General features: G+C 45.6%; 1 protein-coding gene across 1 annotated transcript in view; it reads right to left on the bottom strand.

Annotated features, from left to right (window-relative positions):
- Positions 1-18507, bottom strand: part of LOC100121351 (neuromodulin) — a 60576-nt gene that overhangs the window by 27854 nt on the left and 14215 nt on the right. The window contains exon 2 of the mRNA XM_001604911.6: positions 415-714. Within this exon, the coding sequence (XP_001604961.2) occupies positions 415-714 (300 nt within the window). The remainder of the gene's footprint in view (positions 1-414; positions 715-18507) is intronic.

The following is an 18507-nucleotide window of genomic DNA, read 5'->3' as shown; positions in this document are numbered from 1 at the left end:
TCGCACTGCTAGCTCGTGAATTTAATTAGGACACCGCGCGGCGCGCGCTATAAGAAATAGTTTGGTTTCGGATCAACCGAATTACTCGCAGTTTGCCAGGGAAACGCGCGCGGCATAACTGCGGATATGGTTTTCGCGATTGTGGTAAAACCGGAGGCTCTATCTCGTTGTTGGACTATTGTTGAACGAAATGGCTAATCTATTTTTACAGTCGTCGCGAAAAGAAAGCATATTCCAAATTCCAAAGGATTCTCGCGTAAAACGTGACGTATTCCCTCGAACTTTTAACGACGCACCTTAAGTGCAGTTTAAAAAATCCGGCTATTCCCCCGGCGCGGCCGACTTATTAAATAAACTTCTATAGTCGTCGCCAACCAGAACTTCAGTAGCCAAAGATTCGCGTATGTGTAGTACCTTTGTCGTCCTCCCGGAACTCGGCTTCTAGCTCCTCCTTGGTGGGCTCGTTATCCTCTTGCTTCGTCGCGGAAGTGTCAGTCTCTTTCATACTCTTTCGTGCGTGGTGTCCGCGGAAAACTGCTTGTATCCTCGTCGCAGCTTCCTCTTCTTTTCTCCTCTCCTCGTCTTCGTTTACCTCTTCTGCCTTGGGCTCCTCTGTGGCTTCGTTGTCCTCGGGCTCCTTTCCCTCTTCCTTCTGTTGCTGCTGCTCCTCCTCGTCTCCGCCGACTGTTACGGTCTCAGCGGACTTGGGAACGTCTGTAACAGAGAGAAAGAGGCGCGAGGGATAAAAAAAGTTTCGTCGAATGAGCTTTGGGAATAAACGGCATTCAGGTCGGGGATCTGCTCTGAAATGAATGGTTTGCGTTTTTGAATTGGCCATCGACAGTCGTATAGCGTTGTTTCGCCGCGCGCTGTGTATATCCGCTCGCGGCAATTATTCAGTGCGCGGGAATTGCGATCGATCGGCATCGGGCTTTAATGTTTCACGAGAGAATATATCCGTCGCTGCGAAAATAAAAGATCGTCCGCGCGAGAAAAGCACTGCGCGCGCAATGAAAGCTCGACTCCATCCGTCGTATATAGAAGAAAGGGAGATTTGCTTTTCAATTTCCGGCCACGGAGCTGAAAACGACTAAATTCGTTTCGGCGAAGATATCCGACTACGTCGAAAAAAGATAATGGAGGTATAAAGCTCCGAAAAAGCGAGGAACGCCGCCTGTAGCGCAAAAACTCGACCGCAAAAAAGCACCGCGAGCTCATCCGCACGTACGGGCGTTTCTAGCGCGCGCAGCTTTTTTTGCGCGGCAATTAGCTTTCGAGGCGCGCAAGAACGAGGCCGAAGCCTCCGCGACGACACACACAGGGGAGGAAATGCACACACGCCGAGGACGCGCGCGCGCATGCAGCGAGAGAAAGATGCGCGTTCAAAGAAGAACTTGAATCATTGTTCCGGGAAGCGCCGACGACACACGCATTGCAAGCTCCGGCCTATTTGATGCGGCTCTACGTGTGATGATCATCTTCTTTGCCGCGCCGAGAGCTGATGTTATCTCTCTTGCACGGCTTGCGCACACTGTGTGCACGAAAAAAAGACGATAAAAAGCCGGCGTCGCGTTATGTAGGTCTCGCGCGGATAAAGCTTATACTTGTGTTTGTGTGCTCGGACGGTGAATTGCCGAGGAAATAGTGCGATTTAATGCGCTCCATCATCTGTGCAGAATTACGCACGGAGCTTGCAGGTGGATCTTTGAAGACGGATTTCAGAGAGATTTGTTTGCCGTTATCTTCTTTGAAAAAATTATTATCAAAAGGCTTTGCTTTTATGCGATAGCTTTGAGTACGTTATGTAATTTTGAAGCGCGAAAGTGGAATAATAGTATGTGCATTAATAAAGTGACATCAAATTTATAAAAATAAAAACTTCTTTAGCACAATAAAATTGTGCTAGTCAAGCTTTAAAGATGATTTACAACAGAATTAAAACATATTTACATTGCTACTAATTTCGTAGGTACTAGGACTTAAAGTCGCATTTTTTAAATTAAGTCAAAGTGCGATCGACTTTTTTCTAATGTCGATTTGCGGTTTATACGCCGAATGTGGTTACGGATTCTTTTTCGCAGGACTTTTGACGATTTGCAAATATTGATCCATTGAAAGAAACTCTTCATCCTCGCACCTGATTGGTTCCTAAGTCGACCCCTTCCGGTGAACTCCCCACCACCCCTGTTATTGTATCATAATTCAGACGTGTTCACGGTCGAGTTATTGGATATTTTTAACTTTTCAATTCGATTTTTAATCGAGACCCGCCGTGACGAATTCCGGTCGGCCGGCCGAGTTTCAATATATCGGAGGCAGAACCAAAAAGTCCGTGGAAAAATAAATAAAAACTGTTGAAATTGGAATGTCCGCCGCGAGCGTTCGTTTTTCGTAGAAGAACTTCATCAGCCGTAATCACCTGCTTTCAACGAATCTCGTTCATCAGAGAGAAAAAAAAGCATTTGCAGAAGAAAACTGGAAAGGAAAATCTATAGAAACTGCACGCGTCCGCTGTAATCTGGCTTTAAGCGTCGAATAAAAGCAATATCCGAGTACCGCGGGCGCAGTCTCCAGGAGGTCTTAAAAGCGCAGTAAAACGATTTTAAAGCAGGGACTGGAAATCGAATTATCATCTCGGTTTATAAACTAGCGCGCGAGTTACGGCCCAATATCAGCTTCGCTCGCGTCGACGTGCGAAATGAACTCGAGATTTATACATTAGATCGTTTCAGCGAGTTATAAATGTTTTTACAAAGGGGCTTTCTGTACGTCTTTCTCGGGGATCGTTATTAAGCCTGAAAGAGGATAGCTTTCCGGCACTTTGTCTTCTTGCGGTGTGCGGTGGCGGTGGCGGGAGACAGGAAATTTTTCTCTCATCCCCACTCTTCCTTTCTTATTTCGGTCGGGCTTTTCTTTCGACACGGATGACTGACTGTCCTTTAATAGAGAAGAGCGCCTCCGATAGCCTTGACGTCAAAGATTTTTTTTAATACCCCTTCGTACACCGGCAGGGATGGCTTCTCGGAGTCGTACGTGAGTATTTATAGCCTTCTAGCGTTTTCGAGCTTAAAAGAAGTCGAGAGCTGCTGTCTCGGCGAGAACGACTGGCAGCTTTCCCGAACGTTCGACAGGTATAAAACGCACACTTTTTTCCGATCTTAACTGACCCAGATAATATGCGCGACATTTAGTCAAGCACGCGAGTCGCTCCCTGATCTTCTCAAAGGCGAAAACAAGCTCCGAATTCAGTCGCAAACAAGCCGGACAGCATCAGAGTGCTTGTCAAAGCGCAGAGCCAAAGAAATTAATCAGATTGTCGTAGCATCGCAAGAAGGCAACCGTCGAGCCGGGAAAAAACAAGCCCAATCACCGTGAAGCATTCGAAAATAACTGCCGCCGCGCGCGCAAGCTCTCCGGCATGCATGTAGACTCCGGCAAAAAGTCGCTCCCTCGGCTCCGCCGTGTCTGGGAGCGGAGAGAAGGTGAGTCGATCGACCGGGTCGCATGCGCAAGTTAGACGTGCCCTCGCGTCCCAGCAGCGCGGAACACATCCCTAAGGGCTCGTACCTGTCCGTCGAGCGGGATATAATCGTGGAATCGTGCGCGCAGCTGCTCTGCTCTTGGACTCGTCTTGACGCGGTTTCGAAATTTCAAATGGAGCTGAGAGGATGGTACGCGCGCGTGGTGTAAATTGATTGCGGTATTTTTGGCTGACCGGCTGATCAAATATCGCGTGCAGCCATATCGAATTATTGCGTTAAAAGCGCGCGCGCATTTTCTGCGGAGCGAGCGGGAGCCAGTCGGCTGCGAGTTAATGCATTTTGCAGGGTCAGCGGATAAGTGGATTCGATCGGAGATATCCGATTAAACCGAAGATATATTTATACGGCGTGCCAGCGAAGCATAGCTGCTCCCGATTGCCGCGACGCTCTTCTACTCGGTCTCTCGCGCGCGCATTGGCTTTCGTTGTTGTTGTGCTCTCCGAATATTACGCGCGCCGACGCGCGGCATGTTAGCGTTTTGCTCGCGGAATTGCGCGAACTTCGGTAAATAGAATTTTTTTAATCTAGCCAGGAGATAAAACTCCGCTGTTCTCTTCGCTCTGGGATAAAATTCTTTGATTTCGCATTCTATCGTTGCGTATTAACGAGGCGGGATTCCGATAGTCTGACGAACTTTTTATTGATTATGAAAGTTATGTCGTTGAAGTATTCCGCTTTTCCACAGAAGTATCGTCGTTAGCCTCGCTCGAGTTCGTTCTTCCAACGATCGAGCCAATGCAAAGCTTCGTTAACGAGCACGTGCTTGCGTAGACCGACTGCTAATTACGCGTCTAGTTTTACCTTCGCGAATATATCGCCGTCAAAACGCGCTGTGTGTGTGTGTGCACTGTCGCCACTTTCACGAGTATATAATCGGCCAATCCGATCAAAGCGTAGTCGCTCAAAAACAATAACGAGGCATCAGCGGCTGCACAAAAGAAACAACTTCTCCAGCTGTGCATCAGCATCGAATCGGATACGAAGAGAGCACAGGAGACGCCCGGTCGCGCTTTGCTTTTGACGTCTTTGTATTGGATTTCCTCGCTCCTCTTTTTCTTCTCTTTTGGTCGAGCCCGAGACCGTAATCACCTGGCGTATTTGAAATGAATAGCCGCTAGAGCAGCACGTGGCACTACGCTGAAAAATTAAAAACATCAGACGCGCCACTCGTCGATATGACACTCTGCTGCAGCTTCTTTTTTTCTATTTTTCTCCGCGCGCCTCTCTGATCCCTGTGTACAGCTCCAGCAGCTTTGAGCACGCGATTCTTCATCCTTATATCTCTCTCAGTCGTCGAGGCGAAATCTCGCTTGATATTCATTGCTTTTACACTCTTTTCTTTGGGCGCGCACGGCTTTAATTGTATTAGGAGAAATTTGATCTAGCTCTGCGCGAGCTCGGCAAAAATAGCACTGTAAATCTCGCGTGCGATATACTCGCGAGACCTCGAAAGAAGAAGTAAGAAGAATTTTCTTTAAATATTGACCTCGCTATCACGTGAGAAAGTTCTGAGAAATGCTCTTAGAGTTTGTAAAACGGAATGGCAAAGTTGCTAGCTCCGCGTGTGTGTCTACTGTAGCGAAAGTATTTCCTCTATACCGCGTTCAATCTGTTTTTACTCGATGCATCGCGTACAGATGTAGCTACTATTCGCACGTATATTCCATAAATTTTAACACGAGTTCTTCTCTTTTCGGATACATCGATATCACTTCCTTTCAAGCTGCCCCATTCGGAATTCTTTCACAGAGAAACGCTTTCAAAGCCATCGAAAATATGAAACCTTTTATACTTCGTTCGCTCGACTATGTATCATGGACGTACTGAAAATCAGTAGCGCAGCGGCAGAATAAATAGCAAATTCCATTTCGAGAATTCAATCTCAAGGCCATATCGAATTTCCAACGAGCCACTGAGCTATTCGGCGAGAATCGGGACGCCGCCCTACTGTTTCCCCGGAAACACGCGATAACCATCCGAGGAGAGAGCTCGGCTTCTTCCGCTCGAAAGATCGAAACGTGAAAAGGGCAACAACTACAATCTCGCCAATACCCTGAGCGCAAGTCAGAAGAACCGAGACTGCATGGCACAGCGCCCGGAAAAGCTCAGCCGATCGATTCTGGTTAGTTAGTCGTCGACGCTAAGTAAGCCAGTCAGAGCAGTGCATTTTTTATGGTCTCCCGGGGCCTAAGCCCAAGCACGAAGACGCGCTAATGCGCTGTACTCGGCCGTGATGTGAAATAGAGCCGGAAAACGCAAGAGCTTTGGAAATTTCGATTAACCCGGCTCTGTGTGCTTTATCAGCGCACTCGTGGTCTGTGAATTTTCGCAGGTTCGCCGAAGCGGACGAAATTTTAACGACGTTATAATGGATATTTACTTTTCCTCTTTACTGTAAAAAACTCTTAGAGTCTCGGAGTTTCCGAGACTTTCGGATCGAGTGAAACGAATCTTGCTTGCTTAGACATCATTATTTTAGGGACGTTTGAAATGCAAAAGCATCGTTTGTCGATTCGAGGGAATTAATTTCAACTGCGTCTGATGAAAAAAATGTCTTCAAAGGCACGGAGTACTCTGGTGCAGAAACAATTTGCGACAACTTTTCTCTAAACTGCACGCCCTTATAGGCAGCAGCGGCTTTCACAAAGGAAATTTTAATGAGAAATGCGTGCGAGCGTCGCTGGCTATTCGTGCGTACATCAAACAGAACAGCGTCGATGAAACACATGCTCGTGTATACGCACATATAGTATCGCGGTTCTCGCAATTAAAAAATTTATCAAACTAAAATATTTGCTCTGCTAGTTGTTTCGGAACAAGTTAAATATGAAAGTCCCCCTACAAAACACACAAGCAGACAGACAGTGTGCGGAGCGACGTGAATTTAATCCCACGACTAGTATAGTATCCCCGCCAAATTTGCACAGCGGCTGAATTTCGCTTAGCCATGAATAAATCGTCGCCACGCAAAACAAGCTCACAGCACAAATGTTACACATCACGACGACGTCGGGCGAAAGTGCGAGGCATTCGCTTTTAACGATTACTCGTTATAAGGAATACGCCGCGGTGTCTGCAATGTTTTTCTGCCGCGAGCTCGTTCAAGTCCGCGCGCAGCTGCTCGTCGTCTAGATGTAGTCAAGCGAAATATCCCATTCCCGTCAGAGTGGCCCAATCAACATGACCCAGTAACTCGGCTGCATGCGGTTCTCTTCTCGCGAACTTGCCACACCGTCGGTATACTGTCTTTTTTTTTAGAAGCTTGCTACGTACTATCTCCAGTGATGGTTACAGTGTCAGCGCTGGTAACGTGATCTCTCAGTGTTGGGTTAATTTTGAGAGAGGTATCATGTTTACTTTGGCGGAAATTTCGAGCAAGTGATAATGCAGGTAACCATACAATAGAAAGTCGAATTAGACGATTGAAAAGTTGAGTATTGTTAACGACGAGTTGTCGAGCGAGTTTCGCTTTGAAGGGAGAAGAAGAGGTCGGTCGGCAAAGCGCGGACGAGTAGGTCGTATTTCATATACCTTCTGAATAATAAAATTCCCTGGTAAACTACGCTACGTCTTCATTTACGTGACCCAGTTTCAATTGCAAAAGTTCGAATACCTTTCCCCCTGTACAGGCGCGCGGTGCAGTTCCGAGCAAACTTTCCAAACGGATCGTCTTTCATAGTCCATTGTTTTAATTACTTTGATTGAGTTTAGATTAAGTTAAGTATATATATGTCGGGATTGACGCTTCGAATTATAAATCGCATGCCTTCTGTACGTAAACCAACAATTTTACGCGTAATAAATCAAGAGTCAACTTATACGTGCTGCAGACCGTGATTAATTATACGCGTCCGCGCAACACATACCGTCGAGTCACCGCTCGCCTGACCAAAGCGGACTTTCTCTACTTGCAGCGAGAGCGGGGGACTTTCACTAAGATCCGACCATGAGTTTCGTCGCGCGCAGAATCCAACTAGGCCTTTCTTTACGTTATTACCCAAAAGCCGTAAAACATGCAAACACGTGAATCCTCTTTGCACAACGACCGACCCAAAAAGCTCGTTCCGCCGCCGCGCTGTAAGAAAAAGCGATAAAGCAGCTTGTCGATATAACCAAAAATTCAGCGGCGCTCGGCTTGCACCGCTCGTAAAATTGAACTATCATTTACATAAACAAGGCTCTCTGCCTGTTGAGCACGACAGAGCTGCGGCGGTCCACTCTGTGCACAGGTGTGTATACGTATATACATAGTTAACCGTACGGCCGAAATGCCTCCTAAACGTGCCGCGTAATTTGGCCTGCGTAAAATGCCTCCCTGTCGATCCCCCTCGCGGGGCGCATAATACACATACACGGATGCAGCGTAGTGTATGGGAGACGGTATCGATACAATATTATGCACGGCGTCGAAGCGAGAAATGGAAAAGAATCAATTAGCACGCGACGGACGTCTTTAATTTGTCCCAACTAGGTCACAACGAGTCCCTTGTGCGCGACCGCAGTTGTACGATTCGTAACGCCGCCGCGGACTTTCCGCCTCGTTCAATTGTTGAACTCGGTGAATTCTACCATTGTCTGCGCGCGCGCACGAGCGCGAGATATTGCGTTTATTTTTAACCGCGCGTACAGACTCGATTGTCCGATGTGCGACTTCGCATGGCAAGTTGCGCGACAGCCGCGTGCGCTGTGGGCTTCTGTGTCTCAAGTGCACGTACGAATACGGATGAAGCACCTTCAGCTGGCTGCTTGAAGCGCAATCGAAGAGTCTACTACTGAGTGGGAAGAACTAGCGCGTGTCTGACTGAGGAGACGAGGATTTTTAGGATGTAAGCCGCTTTGACACTTGTGCCGAGTCTTAGACAGCTTCTGCATAATTGGCTCGATTCTGCAAATCGAGTTAGCGTCTTTCGATCAATTTATAGAAAAAAGTTCTATTTTTAGATCACCCCTATCACGACATCGCATTAATTTACCAATTAAGACCACCCGATATTGCATTTCTGACAGTGTAAATAGTTTTCGATTGGCTGGACGCATCGTTAATATGCGACCCGCGGTGTAGAGTAAATATGTATACGACTGGTTGATGGATGAGGCGATAAAAATGCATACACTCTATATGCGGTTATGCCTGTGCCGATCGATGAGCAAAGAAATTTTCTCCTATTCCCGACGCAGTTCATCGCCGCTATCATCGTAAAACTCAACGTCGTCGCAAATTACGAGATCATACACTCAATTTAACCGGTCCGCGCTAACGTTTTTTGTGTTTCAAACGGCTCACATACCCACCACGAATGTCCCGGCCATCATTGAATCAGCACAACCAATTATAATGAAAAGTCCTGCTCAACAGCAGTTGTATACGAGGCCAGAAACGGGCGCACAGTCACCTGGGCGCTGCTCTCGCAAATGAAACATTAATCAACGTCGTTGGTGTCGTCGCTGCAACGCGCAGCTGCGATATGTTGATATGTTACAGTCAGCCATCCGGCAAAGTGAGAATGCAACGGCAAAGTTGCAGCTCGGGTACGCGCGTTTGTCATGAATAATCCGAGCTGAGCAAGATCTGCGCCCACGGGCGTACACGGGTAATTTGCGCGTACACGCATTTTGCGAGAATCCCTGCGCCCTGATATTAAACCGCATGGCAACGTTCGTACAGCTGCTTCGTCGAGATTTGCTGCACGCGATGTATTGATTACATACCTATATGTCTCTTGTTTCTGATCATTCTAAAAAGTGGCGAGTTCCGGATGCGAACGTGGAATCCGTACCGTTTGACATGGCTATCAATTACGTAACTCTATAAATGATCAAAATTAATCATTTCATTTCTGTTATAAAACTTTTATGCAATCACGAAAATAGAACTAATTCAATCAGCGAAAACGAATAATTTTAAGAATTAAAGCGCTCTTCTCTCGTCAAACAATCCAGCGCGCAAAAATTACTGAAAGCTGCGTCCGAGAGCGAGCGTAACCGGCTTCGCTCGTTAGCGAAAACTCGGGCTCGTTCAGCGAGCGTCCTCTCGTATAATTCCTTGACGCTCCGCCGACGAGAGAGAAAAGCATCGGCCGCGCTGCATCCTTAATTCGAGAAAAGAGCGGGGGGAAGCGTCCCCGATCAAGTCATCGCGCGACTACTGCATCCATCTAGCAGCAGTCGCCTTATTGGATTTCGGATGATCCCGCTTGTGTGCGCTGCAGGCAACCTCGCGACGGGGCGTCGGCGGCGGCGTCTTATCCCGTGTGCGGAATCCAATTTGATGTAAACGCATTTGGCAATCGATATACGCGAGCTAGCGCAACTGATTCACGCGCTGCAGCCGAGAAAAAAGAGACGAAGAGGTGCGCAAGTATATCAAACGGACTCGGCGAGCTGACGACACGAAACTTTCCACTGACCGGTATATGTGCGCGCACGGAAAGAAGCGGTCAAACTGTCGCTTTCTGCTCTATACGGAGCTTGCAGGAGAGGAGGTCAAGCCGAAGAGTTTGAATTAGATTTGTTAGCGTTGCCCGGCAAAACACGCTTCCTCTCTGTCAGAGGAGTAAGACGACTTTCTGCGAGATTCCTCGGTACGTCCTGGGTAAAGGACTGGCTTTGAGGTTATTGCGAATACGTGAGAATTTTCGCTGCTCATCGACTAAGTTGGTTTCATAGATTTTATGCAGAATATGCAGGCTACCTTTTTGGAATTGAAAAAAATCGAGCAGTTCAATAGTTATGTAGGTCGTCGTTAAAGCTTTTAATGAAAATAAAAATATTCTTTTAGTTTCGCCTAGCTGCTTCATCGATATACTAATCGTTATAGTTTGAAAGAAGTCCTGCACTTTTTTTCGAAAAATTCCCAACGTTGAATTTCCTGCGTGCGCGGAATAAAAGCGTATGCCAACTTCTTCTCGTAAGATGTTAAAAGCAGGAATTATGCTAAACCATCTTATCTCTCTATTTATTATACTGCATAGCAGAATTTTTCGAATTTTTATGAGCTCGTTATTTTTGTGTTTTTTCGCGAATAAGCCAAATAAAATTCGTAAGCGAAGTAAATACTTTTCAACGAATATTCCAATTGTCTACAAAAGCTTGAAACCAACGCTTCTCTGACAAAAAAGAATTACTGTGAAAAAGTTAAGACTGGAGATCAAATTTTGGGAGGGAGAAATGCAGTTTTTAATGAGGTAGGATTTTCGTCCCTCTTAAAAAATGAGCTTTTTCGCCCCGACACGCTATTTCCCGTAAGGTAGCTTATAAGGGGATAATCAACAATTTTTTTTAATTTTATAATCCCTTAAATTCTCTCGCGCATGCAGTTTACTATCCAAACTAATCGATATTGCGAAAAGTTATCGTGAAACTTCTCAGCCCCCGCTGTTACACAACAGATTCACCGCGCTTCGCACTCAAAAGATCCACTCGAGTTCACGACCACAACTGACCAGCGCGTCTCTCGCGGTTCTCGCCTCCGGCTTCTTCGCAAGCGCTAGATGTGTGTCCTCCTTTTCATTCCCCTCGTTCACGCAGCCTTTTAACACGCAGACAGGAACTAGCAGCTCAATCGTAAAGTCCACGAGCTCTGATATTGTCTTATACAGTTGGAATTTTATGCAGGCACGATGATCGTAAAAGCTGAGAAACCGGCGGACGAGGCGACGGCAGTAGAATCGCAAGATTTTCATGGTCCGTGGGAGCTTGAGATTCCGGGTCGCAATAACAGTGCAGGCGCCGCCGCCGCTTAAATAAACGGCCGCCTTCTCGAGAGTAGCAAGAGGCTCCAAAATCGATTTCGGCCATCGCAAAACGACTCTGATATTTCGGTTAATGTCTAAGTGCCGATGTGCGCTTGGTTTCTTTTTTTCTCGTTATTCGTATTTCTAACGCGATACGGATTCCACTCACCTCATTTACCAATTGATCAATATTGAAAATAAAAACTATAACGATTATTTCCATTGAGAAATTGTTCAACGGTGCGAAATGACAATGATCATTAACAGCAGCAGTGCAGCGTGCATTCGATGACTACAGTTATAATAAAGCTGAATTGACCGTAAAAATAATTGCTGGCCTTGATCTCGCGAGACCATAAAATTAGCTTAATATCGATCGCATAGGGGAATTGTAATTTGAGACAGAACACTGAATCCGCTTGAGTATGCGTAATCCATATACTACTCTGAAATAGGAGCCAGCAGAACTGGTATAGTGAATTAGTACATCAAGAGCTCTAATTATTCTGGATATAATTGACGCTTTTATTTCTTGGGCAAATTGAGGAAAATGCCAAAATAGCGGTAATCTTGCGCATCATTAGAAGCATATAATAGTAGCCGGAAATACCTTTGGAAAATGCGGGCACACCATTTCAGCGTTAAATAACGCAGTTCAGGAGTAACAATATAAGCAGCAGTTGAGATCATTTTCAAAACAGTTATATTTTAATTGGCATAAGTAAGCCTATTAGGCGGATGCGGAGCTCTGAATACCAGTTTTGAATATTTACTGCCGTATCGATCTTGGACAATACCTACGTCTACTTTTATCTTCTTGACATGAGTAGAGCAAATATTTACTACTCGAAACTCCTAGTCTTTCTGTAGTATTACGTGTTCCAATTTTAACAACAAATCCGCTTATTGTGCACAGATATTTTCGCGAAATATGAATACGGTTGTTTTCAGAGATGAATCATTACTGCACTTGCAATTAGATTACACTGACAGACATCAAACGTACAATCAATAATTTTTCAGCATTATCGCGAGGGTTATGAAAAAACTTTCGATTGACACAGTTTCTATAATCTAATCACTCTTGGTGGAGAGAGGGAGGGAGGGAGCTATACATCGATTTTACATTTGACCTATTATAGAACGTGGATATGAACGACTTTTCGTAGATTACTGAAAAGCCGAGTCATGTATAGGATGAAATTTCGTAGTTCCGCGCATGCAACGATCGAAATTTCAAAAAATTCGAATAATCGCGCGCCATCGCTTTTTACGATTTGCACTAAAATGTCGGAAATAAAACCGAGTGTAAAAGATTCAAGCCCTAAAAGAAACAAAAGAGAACTCTCGTGATGGAAACGCTTAAAATGCGGAGGAACGCGATGAATTCCGACACTTTCAATTGCAAGTTCGAAAGCGTTTCCCGGCGGCAGGAGCTTTTCTCTGATTCATGCTTCACTATTAGAAATCGCAACAATGCTTTCCCATCGCACACGGTCGCGGATCGCTTTCCACTCCCGCCGTGTTAAAATATCGCACCGGTGTGTAATGATAACGCACTATGTCTCCGTCAAGCTCTATCGCGTCCCCCTCATCGACGCCCACGCTCGAGATTAGTTTTCGCGCTCGTTCACGGACTCGAGAGCCAAACCGCATTTCCATGAAAAAAAGCCGCTGCATCACAGTCGTAGAAAAATTTGCCCGCCAGTTATCTCGACGAGTCGTAAGAGTAAAAAAATAATAGGAGCGCAGGATTCAAGTGGCAATTTTTCTCGAGGGTCGTTCTGCTCTCTCCGCGCTCCTCGTCGTTATGCGGCGTAACGCGAGAAGGAACGGTCGACTATATAGGTATCGCTGCACGCGGGCTTGCACGGCGCGAATCTCGTGCAGCATGAGCTTTCTCCAGGCGCGAGCGCACTAACATACGGCCTTCGTCCTCGCGCTGCTCCTCCTCTGGAAAAAGATAGATCGCGCTGCTTTCATTAATCACACGGTCTCGAGGAGGAGAGAGATAGAGGCGGAAAACGGAGGCGAAAGAAATGGCCTCTGGCACGTATCGGCTTCTCTGTGTCCCGTCATCGGCTCCCGAGCATGTGTATGAGGTTAGAGTGCTGCGGAGCTCAATGAAGAACTGCACGATCAGGCTTATTTTTTACGCGCCTTATTCCGCGACGACGTGGAAAATTCGTTAAGCTCATCGCGCCTCCTCTGTAGTTCGATAATGCGACTGCTATAGATTCGATCGTCAGTATCATTAATTGGCCGGAATCGCGGAACCTTTTAGAGATTATAGGCGGTGGAGTTCTGTTGGTCTTTCGATGCTCGCTCGTGCACTTTGGTTTATCATTGCGATTTGTTAGGCCGATTTTGTGTACAGGTCGCGCTAACGGCCTTTAATCAACGAGTTCGAATACACGAAAGCATGTGTAATGTAAACATAGACGTGAGTGCAGCCAAGCGTATTATCGTTGATATTTACAAAGTCAATTATTATAAAAAAACAAATAATGCTTCATTTCAATTCGGTTTTACTGGGTCGATCGAAGCGCATGCACAGCTCTCGTATATGACCTTTCTATATTCATCTCGTATTTTTGATATGCGTACAGCGAACACAGGCCACGTGTGATTTACGCCACTTGCATACGAATGTTTTTTTTATGCGCTTTACTTTTAGGAGTAGAAATTTAACGAAAAAGTGCGTTGTTAGCATTGTAAAAGAAACAAGAGCGGGTACATGTATAGCTAACTATATTTAGAACCGTACATCGTTAATTAGCAATAAAGCAATAAATGCATCCAGCGTGATCGCTGCAGCCGACTAATTATATATTTCCGCTCCGTCTGCTAAGCATATTATAATCCGAGCATTTAATATTATTCCAAACGAACTGCATACGCGAAACTTGATTACCTCAATGCGACATGTGGAATGAATGCAAATTGGCATAGGACGTGTTATAATTTAATTTTGATTTCAAAATCCCTTCTTAATCATGCAGATTACTACGTACAGAAACAGCTGAACCAAGATCGATAGAGCTTAGCGGCACGAATTTTTTCAACGACTCGAAACTCCCCCGTCGACATTAACATTCATCGCCGGCGATAAAACTGTCTCACTTCCAAAGTATGCATACTCCGATTTTCCCTATCCGCAATGGCGGACAAACGAATATTATATTCCGAGGCCCTCGATAAAGTTTACGTCCTCCTCTGCGCGCTTCCGAACAGAAGAGAGGACGCGTATAAAAGTCGAGGAAGGCTGCTCGTATTCTCCTCAATACAACTTTTCATCGTTCTCGCGATGCCGGAAAAAGGCAGCGACAGTAGTATATGTAGGCCGCAGTAGCGCTCGCCACTGCTCTCGTCTACGCGCATAATAACGAACAAAGAGACGCGCGAGACCATTGCCACCGGCGGCGACATCATCAGTTCATTGTTGTCGCGGCACTGAAAGGATTCCCTATTAAACTCTAATAAATCCCTTCGTAGGGCTGTTCACCGCGCGGCCGGATATTGTGTGTACGCGCGGAGTTCATATCCCGCGAGCGTCGTGTGTACACGTATGCGAGCACAGTACATCCGCACTTCCTCTTGGAGCTCCTCCGGGCGCTATTGTCTGCGATCGACTTTTGGCTCGAGTGCAAGCGATCCTCGTTGACTCGGTAATATTTCAGTCCTTTACGATAAGCGTCGCGCGTCGCTATGGGCTAGGAATGTCCCTGAAAAATTTAGTGGCCTTGCGGAGCTTTATTCGTGTTTGGAATTCGCTCGCTCGAAAATACGAGCCACTTGTTTTTACCTATCTACTCCGCGCTGGCTTTCGAGAACAAATAAAACGAGTGAAATAACGAAGATCGTCGTGGCTTGATTAGAGACCGAAATACAACGCGTGTACATGGATTCTCAGCGAGCAAAAGTTGACCTCCTTTTCACCCGGGTCGTAATTTCATAAATTATTCCTCGTGAAAAAGCGCGTTCGCTTATTCGCGATTTAAAATGAAATACGCCCAACTAAACGCTCGCACAGCACCTCATCGCGCATATAGACATGTAATATTGCAGGAGGAAAATCGCGAGCTATACACACGACGAGCTCGGCACTTTTCTTATGAGGCGACTGCGAAGAAATCGATCTCGTCATACGCCTTGGCGCCCAACTTTCTTTTATGCGATTCATCACTATAAGCAAATCTAAAATTCCACGCCCTATAAGTAATTCATTCATCTAGCGCGCGCTTCCTGTTTTGCCGATGGCGAGCTTTCGCCAATTCGTAGAATATTCTACGAGCGAGTGCATAGAAAAATGTATATAGGCGCGCGCGAGACACTCGATACTCCTTTGAAAAATCACAAAGGTAGGTCGCCATTAGTCGCGCCGCTGTTGCCGTGCGCCACGCAGGTAAAAAATCGGATTTGTCCCTTTCCGAAGAGAGCCGCACTGCGAAAAGCTCGAAGAGAGCTGGTTGTGTAACTTCTAGAAGATGGCGTTCGCAGCTCGATGATAAACAATTATCTTTACGGGCGTTTGAGAAAAAAAGAATCTTATGTAACCTGACACAGGGCAAGCCTAATCATACGGGTGTACGGACAATAAAATAAAATGTTTCACCTTAGCCAACGAGATTAATTAACGGGGTGATTCAGTTTAGATATTTCAGTTTACTTCGGAACATGGTTAACTCCAGCTGTGGAGTTTCGATGCTAAAAAGCGAAAAGTTCAAACGTTCGTCGAGCTTTTCATCGAAATTAGACTAAAAACAGAACGTCGCGCTGACCAGCGTTGGCGAATCGTGTAAGTTCGCGCATTTGTTTATGTTTTTCATTCAAGATCTGTGCCGCACTTGGCCGTAATCAACACTAAACTTAATTCCACAAACGATTAGCCTTGGTAATTTACGCTCGAGGATTCTCATATATCCGAACGCGCACCGTTCGTGCACAAAGCAGACCCGATAAAATATTCCGCCGCAGAGAACTCTCACTCTAGGCGAATCTCAATAACAATTAACCATCTCCTCTCTCTCGGCTCGTCTGTATAACCCCGCAATAAGCCAGCTCCTGCAATACCGCATCTATAGCCCCTGAGTTCATGAGCGAGCTCGAGTCAAACAGCAAAGCTGAATCGTGAAAGCCCTGGTGGATCGATGATTGCATTCCAAGATCCCAGTCGCACAGTTTGAGCACTCACCTGCCGATCTGGTGAGCCGCCACTCGCCGAGATCCTTGACTCTTCGGGGCGAAAATTCACAAAACCGCACCGACCAACGAATTCAAACTTTCGAGCTGATGCGGGCAATGCAAAGTGTGCTTATGTGAGACTGTGTACACCGGGCTCAGAGACTGAGAGAACGAGATTGACGCTGCACGTACGTATACGTGCCACTGGCAGGTCAGCCCGCTCCGCAGGGGCTTTTATAAGCTTGGCAGGAGGCGCGCGCTCGCGGCGGAGCGAGAGAGAGAGAGAGGCGACCGGCGCGCGCGGCGGTGGCGACGACGCCGCGGCCGATGCGCGCAATCGCGCCACGCAGTCTACGACCGCGCGGTGTGCTGTGGCTTCTCTCTCTCTCTCTCTCTCTCTCTCTCTCTCTCTCTCTCTCTCTCTCTCTCTCTCTCTCTCTCTTTCCCTCTCTGCTCTCGAGCGTTGGCTCGATCGCGACGAGCCTCGCTCGGCACAAGGCGCTCTCGCCTATAGCTAACACGGATACATACATACGCGCTCAGCAGCTTGAGCTTTCGTCCCGCTTCGGCGTCTTTGCCGTTGTCTCGAGCTTTCCTATTCTTATGCTTGGGTGTATGTAGATAGCGTCGAGCTAAGGGCTTGGGGGTGGCTGATGTGACGCCCCTAGAACCGTATGGATTTGGAGGTCGTTTTATGCTCGCGGGAAGATTTGTTTTTGTTGTCGTTGCGCGAAGAGAGCTTGCAACGTGTGTCGAAAGCCAAATATTTGAATAGACGATCTCCGATGCTTATGTGCTTGATATGTCAGCTTTTGGGGATTCGCGAATTCGGAGATTCTTATGCTTTAAAAGTCGATTTATCAATGCTTAGCATTGCCTGAACTAAGGTTTGTGGCTTAAATACATGAAATGATGTGAAAGCTCGAGGATAGGATAAGAATGGTTTTCCACATACATATCGTTGAAAGAAATTCAGTGGATTACTCGTGAAAACTGTAAAAGAAGTTTATTGTTATATAAAGTATTACGTAAAATAAGAATGATCATTCGAACAGCAGGGCACAATAGGCATTCTAAAGGAGATGAAATGTCTTCGGAGTTATGCGTGCTATATGCGACAGTCTAGAAATGTTTGAAATTCGCCAGAATTCTGGTATTAACAAGTTCAAATGATATAAATATGAGTAGATAAGTTTGCAGGTTCCGGGCAAATTTCTTTGATGAATGAAAATACATGTAGCTTTTCTTTTTACCATCAGCTCAATCGAGGCAGTTTTAGCATGGGTAGCACACCACCACATGTATCTAGACACGGCGCGCATATTGTTATGAGGGAAATGGAAAAAATGAGCATGTGCCACCTATTTTTACCTGCCAGAGACACGGAAAGTTTAAGCAATGTCGAAAGGGCTCGCAAGTCAGTCCAAAACAGCTTTGTTTTTGTACTGATATCGCTAGTGGTCCGAACGTACATACATATAGCTTATGTTGTGGATTGCCTGATCGTAAAATTCTAAATATCAGTAACTGTTTGGATTCAATAAAGATACCATCCTAATATCTCATTTTATTACAAGTATTATTGCTTTACTTATCATTTTTATAAAATTTAAAATACATATTCGATTTAAAAATCGAACCGCAAGCCCTTTTTTAAGTAACCAATCAGACGATAAATAAAACTCCTTCAAGATAGAACGATCGAAAGTTTTAGGTATTATTTAAATAATACCTAAAAAATACCTAAAAAATAGGGTTATTTATTAATTTTTTTATTTTATTTTAAAATTATCTTATAATCTATCGATTGTTTAAAGTAATAGATCAATAAATAACCCTATTTTTCATTTCTACATTCTAATACATTAGTTTGTTTATAGCTATTTGTAAAAAATGCAATAGCCATTTGAGAATCCTCATATTTTTGCTGTGCAATCTCATATCTCATTCTAAGCATTCTGTTTTACACGCTCAGGGAAACCGCCTTCTACTCTCTTTTCTAACTTGCACAGGGGGCGTTCAGGTATATAACACCTGGCTGTCGGTCA

This window comes from Nasonia vitripennis, chromosome 2 (assembly GCF_009193385.2).
Source record: "Nasonia vitripennis strain AsymCx chromosome 2, Nvit_psr_1.1, whole genome shotgun sequence".
In the NCBI taxonomy this organism is placed as follows: Eukaryota; Metazoa; Arthropoda; class Insecta; order Hymenoptera; family Pteromalidae; genus Nasonia; species Nasonia vitripennis.
The sequence above is the reverse complement of the archived record's forward strand: the minus strand, read 5'-3'. Positions and strand labels throughout refer to the sequence as shown.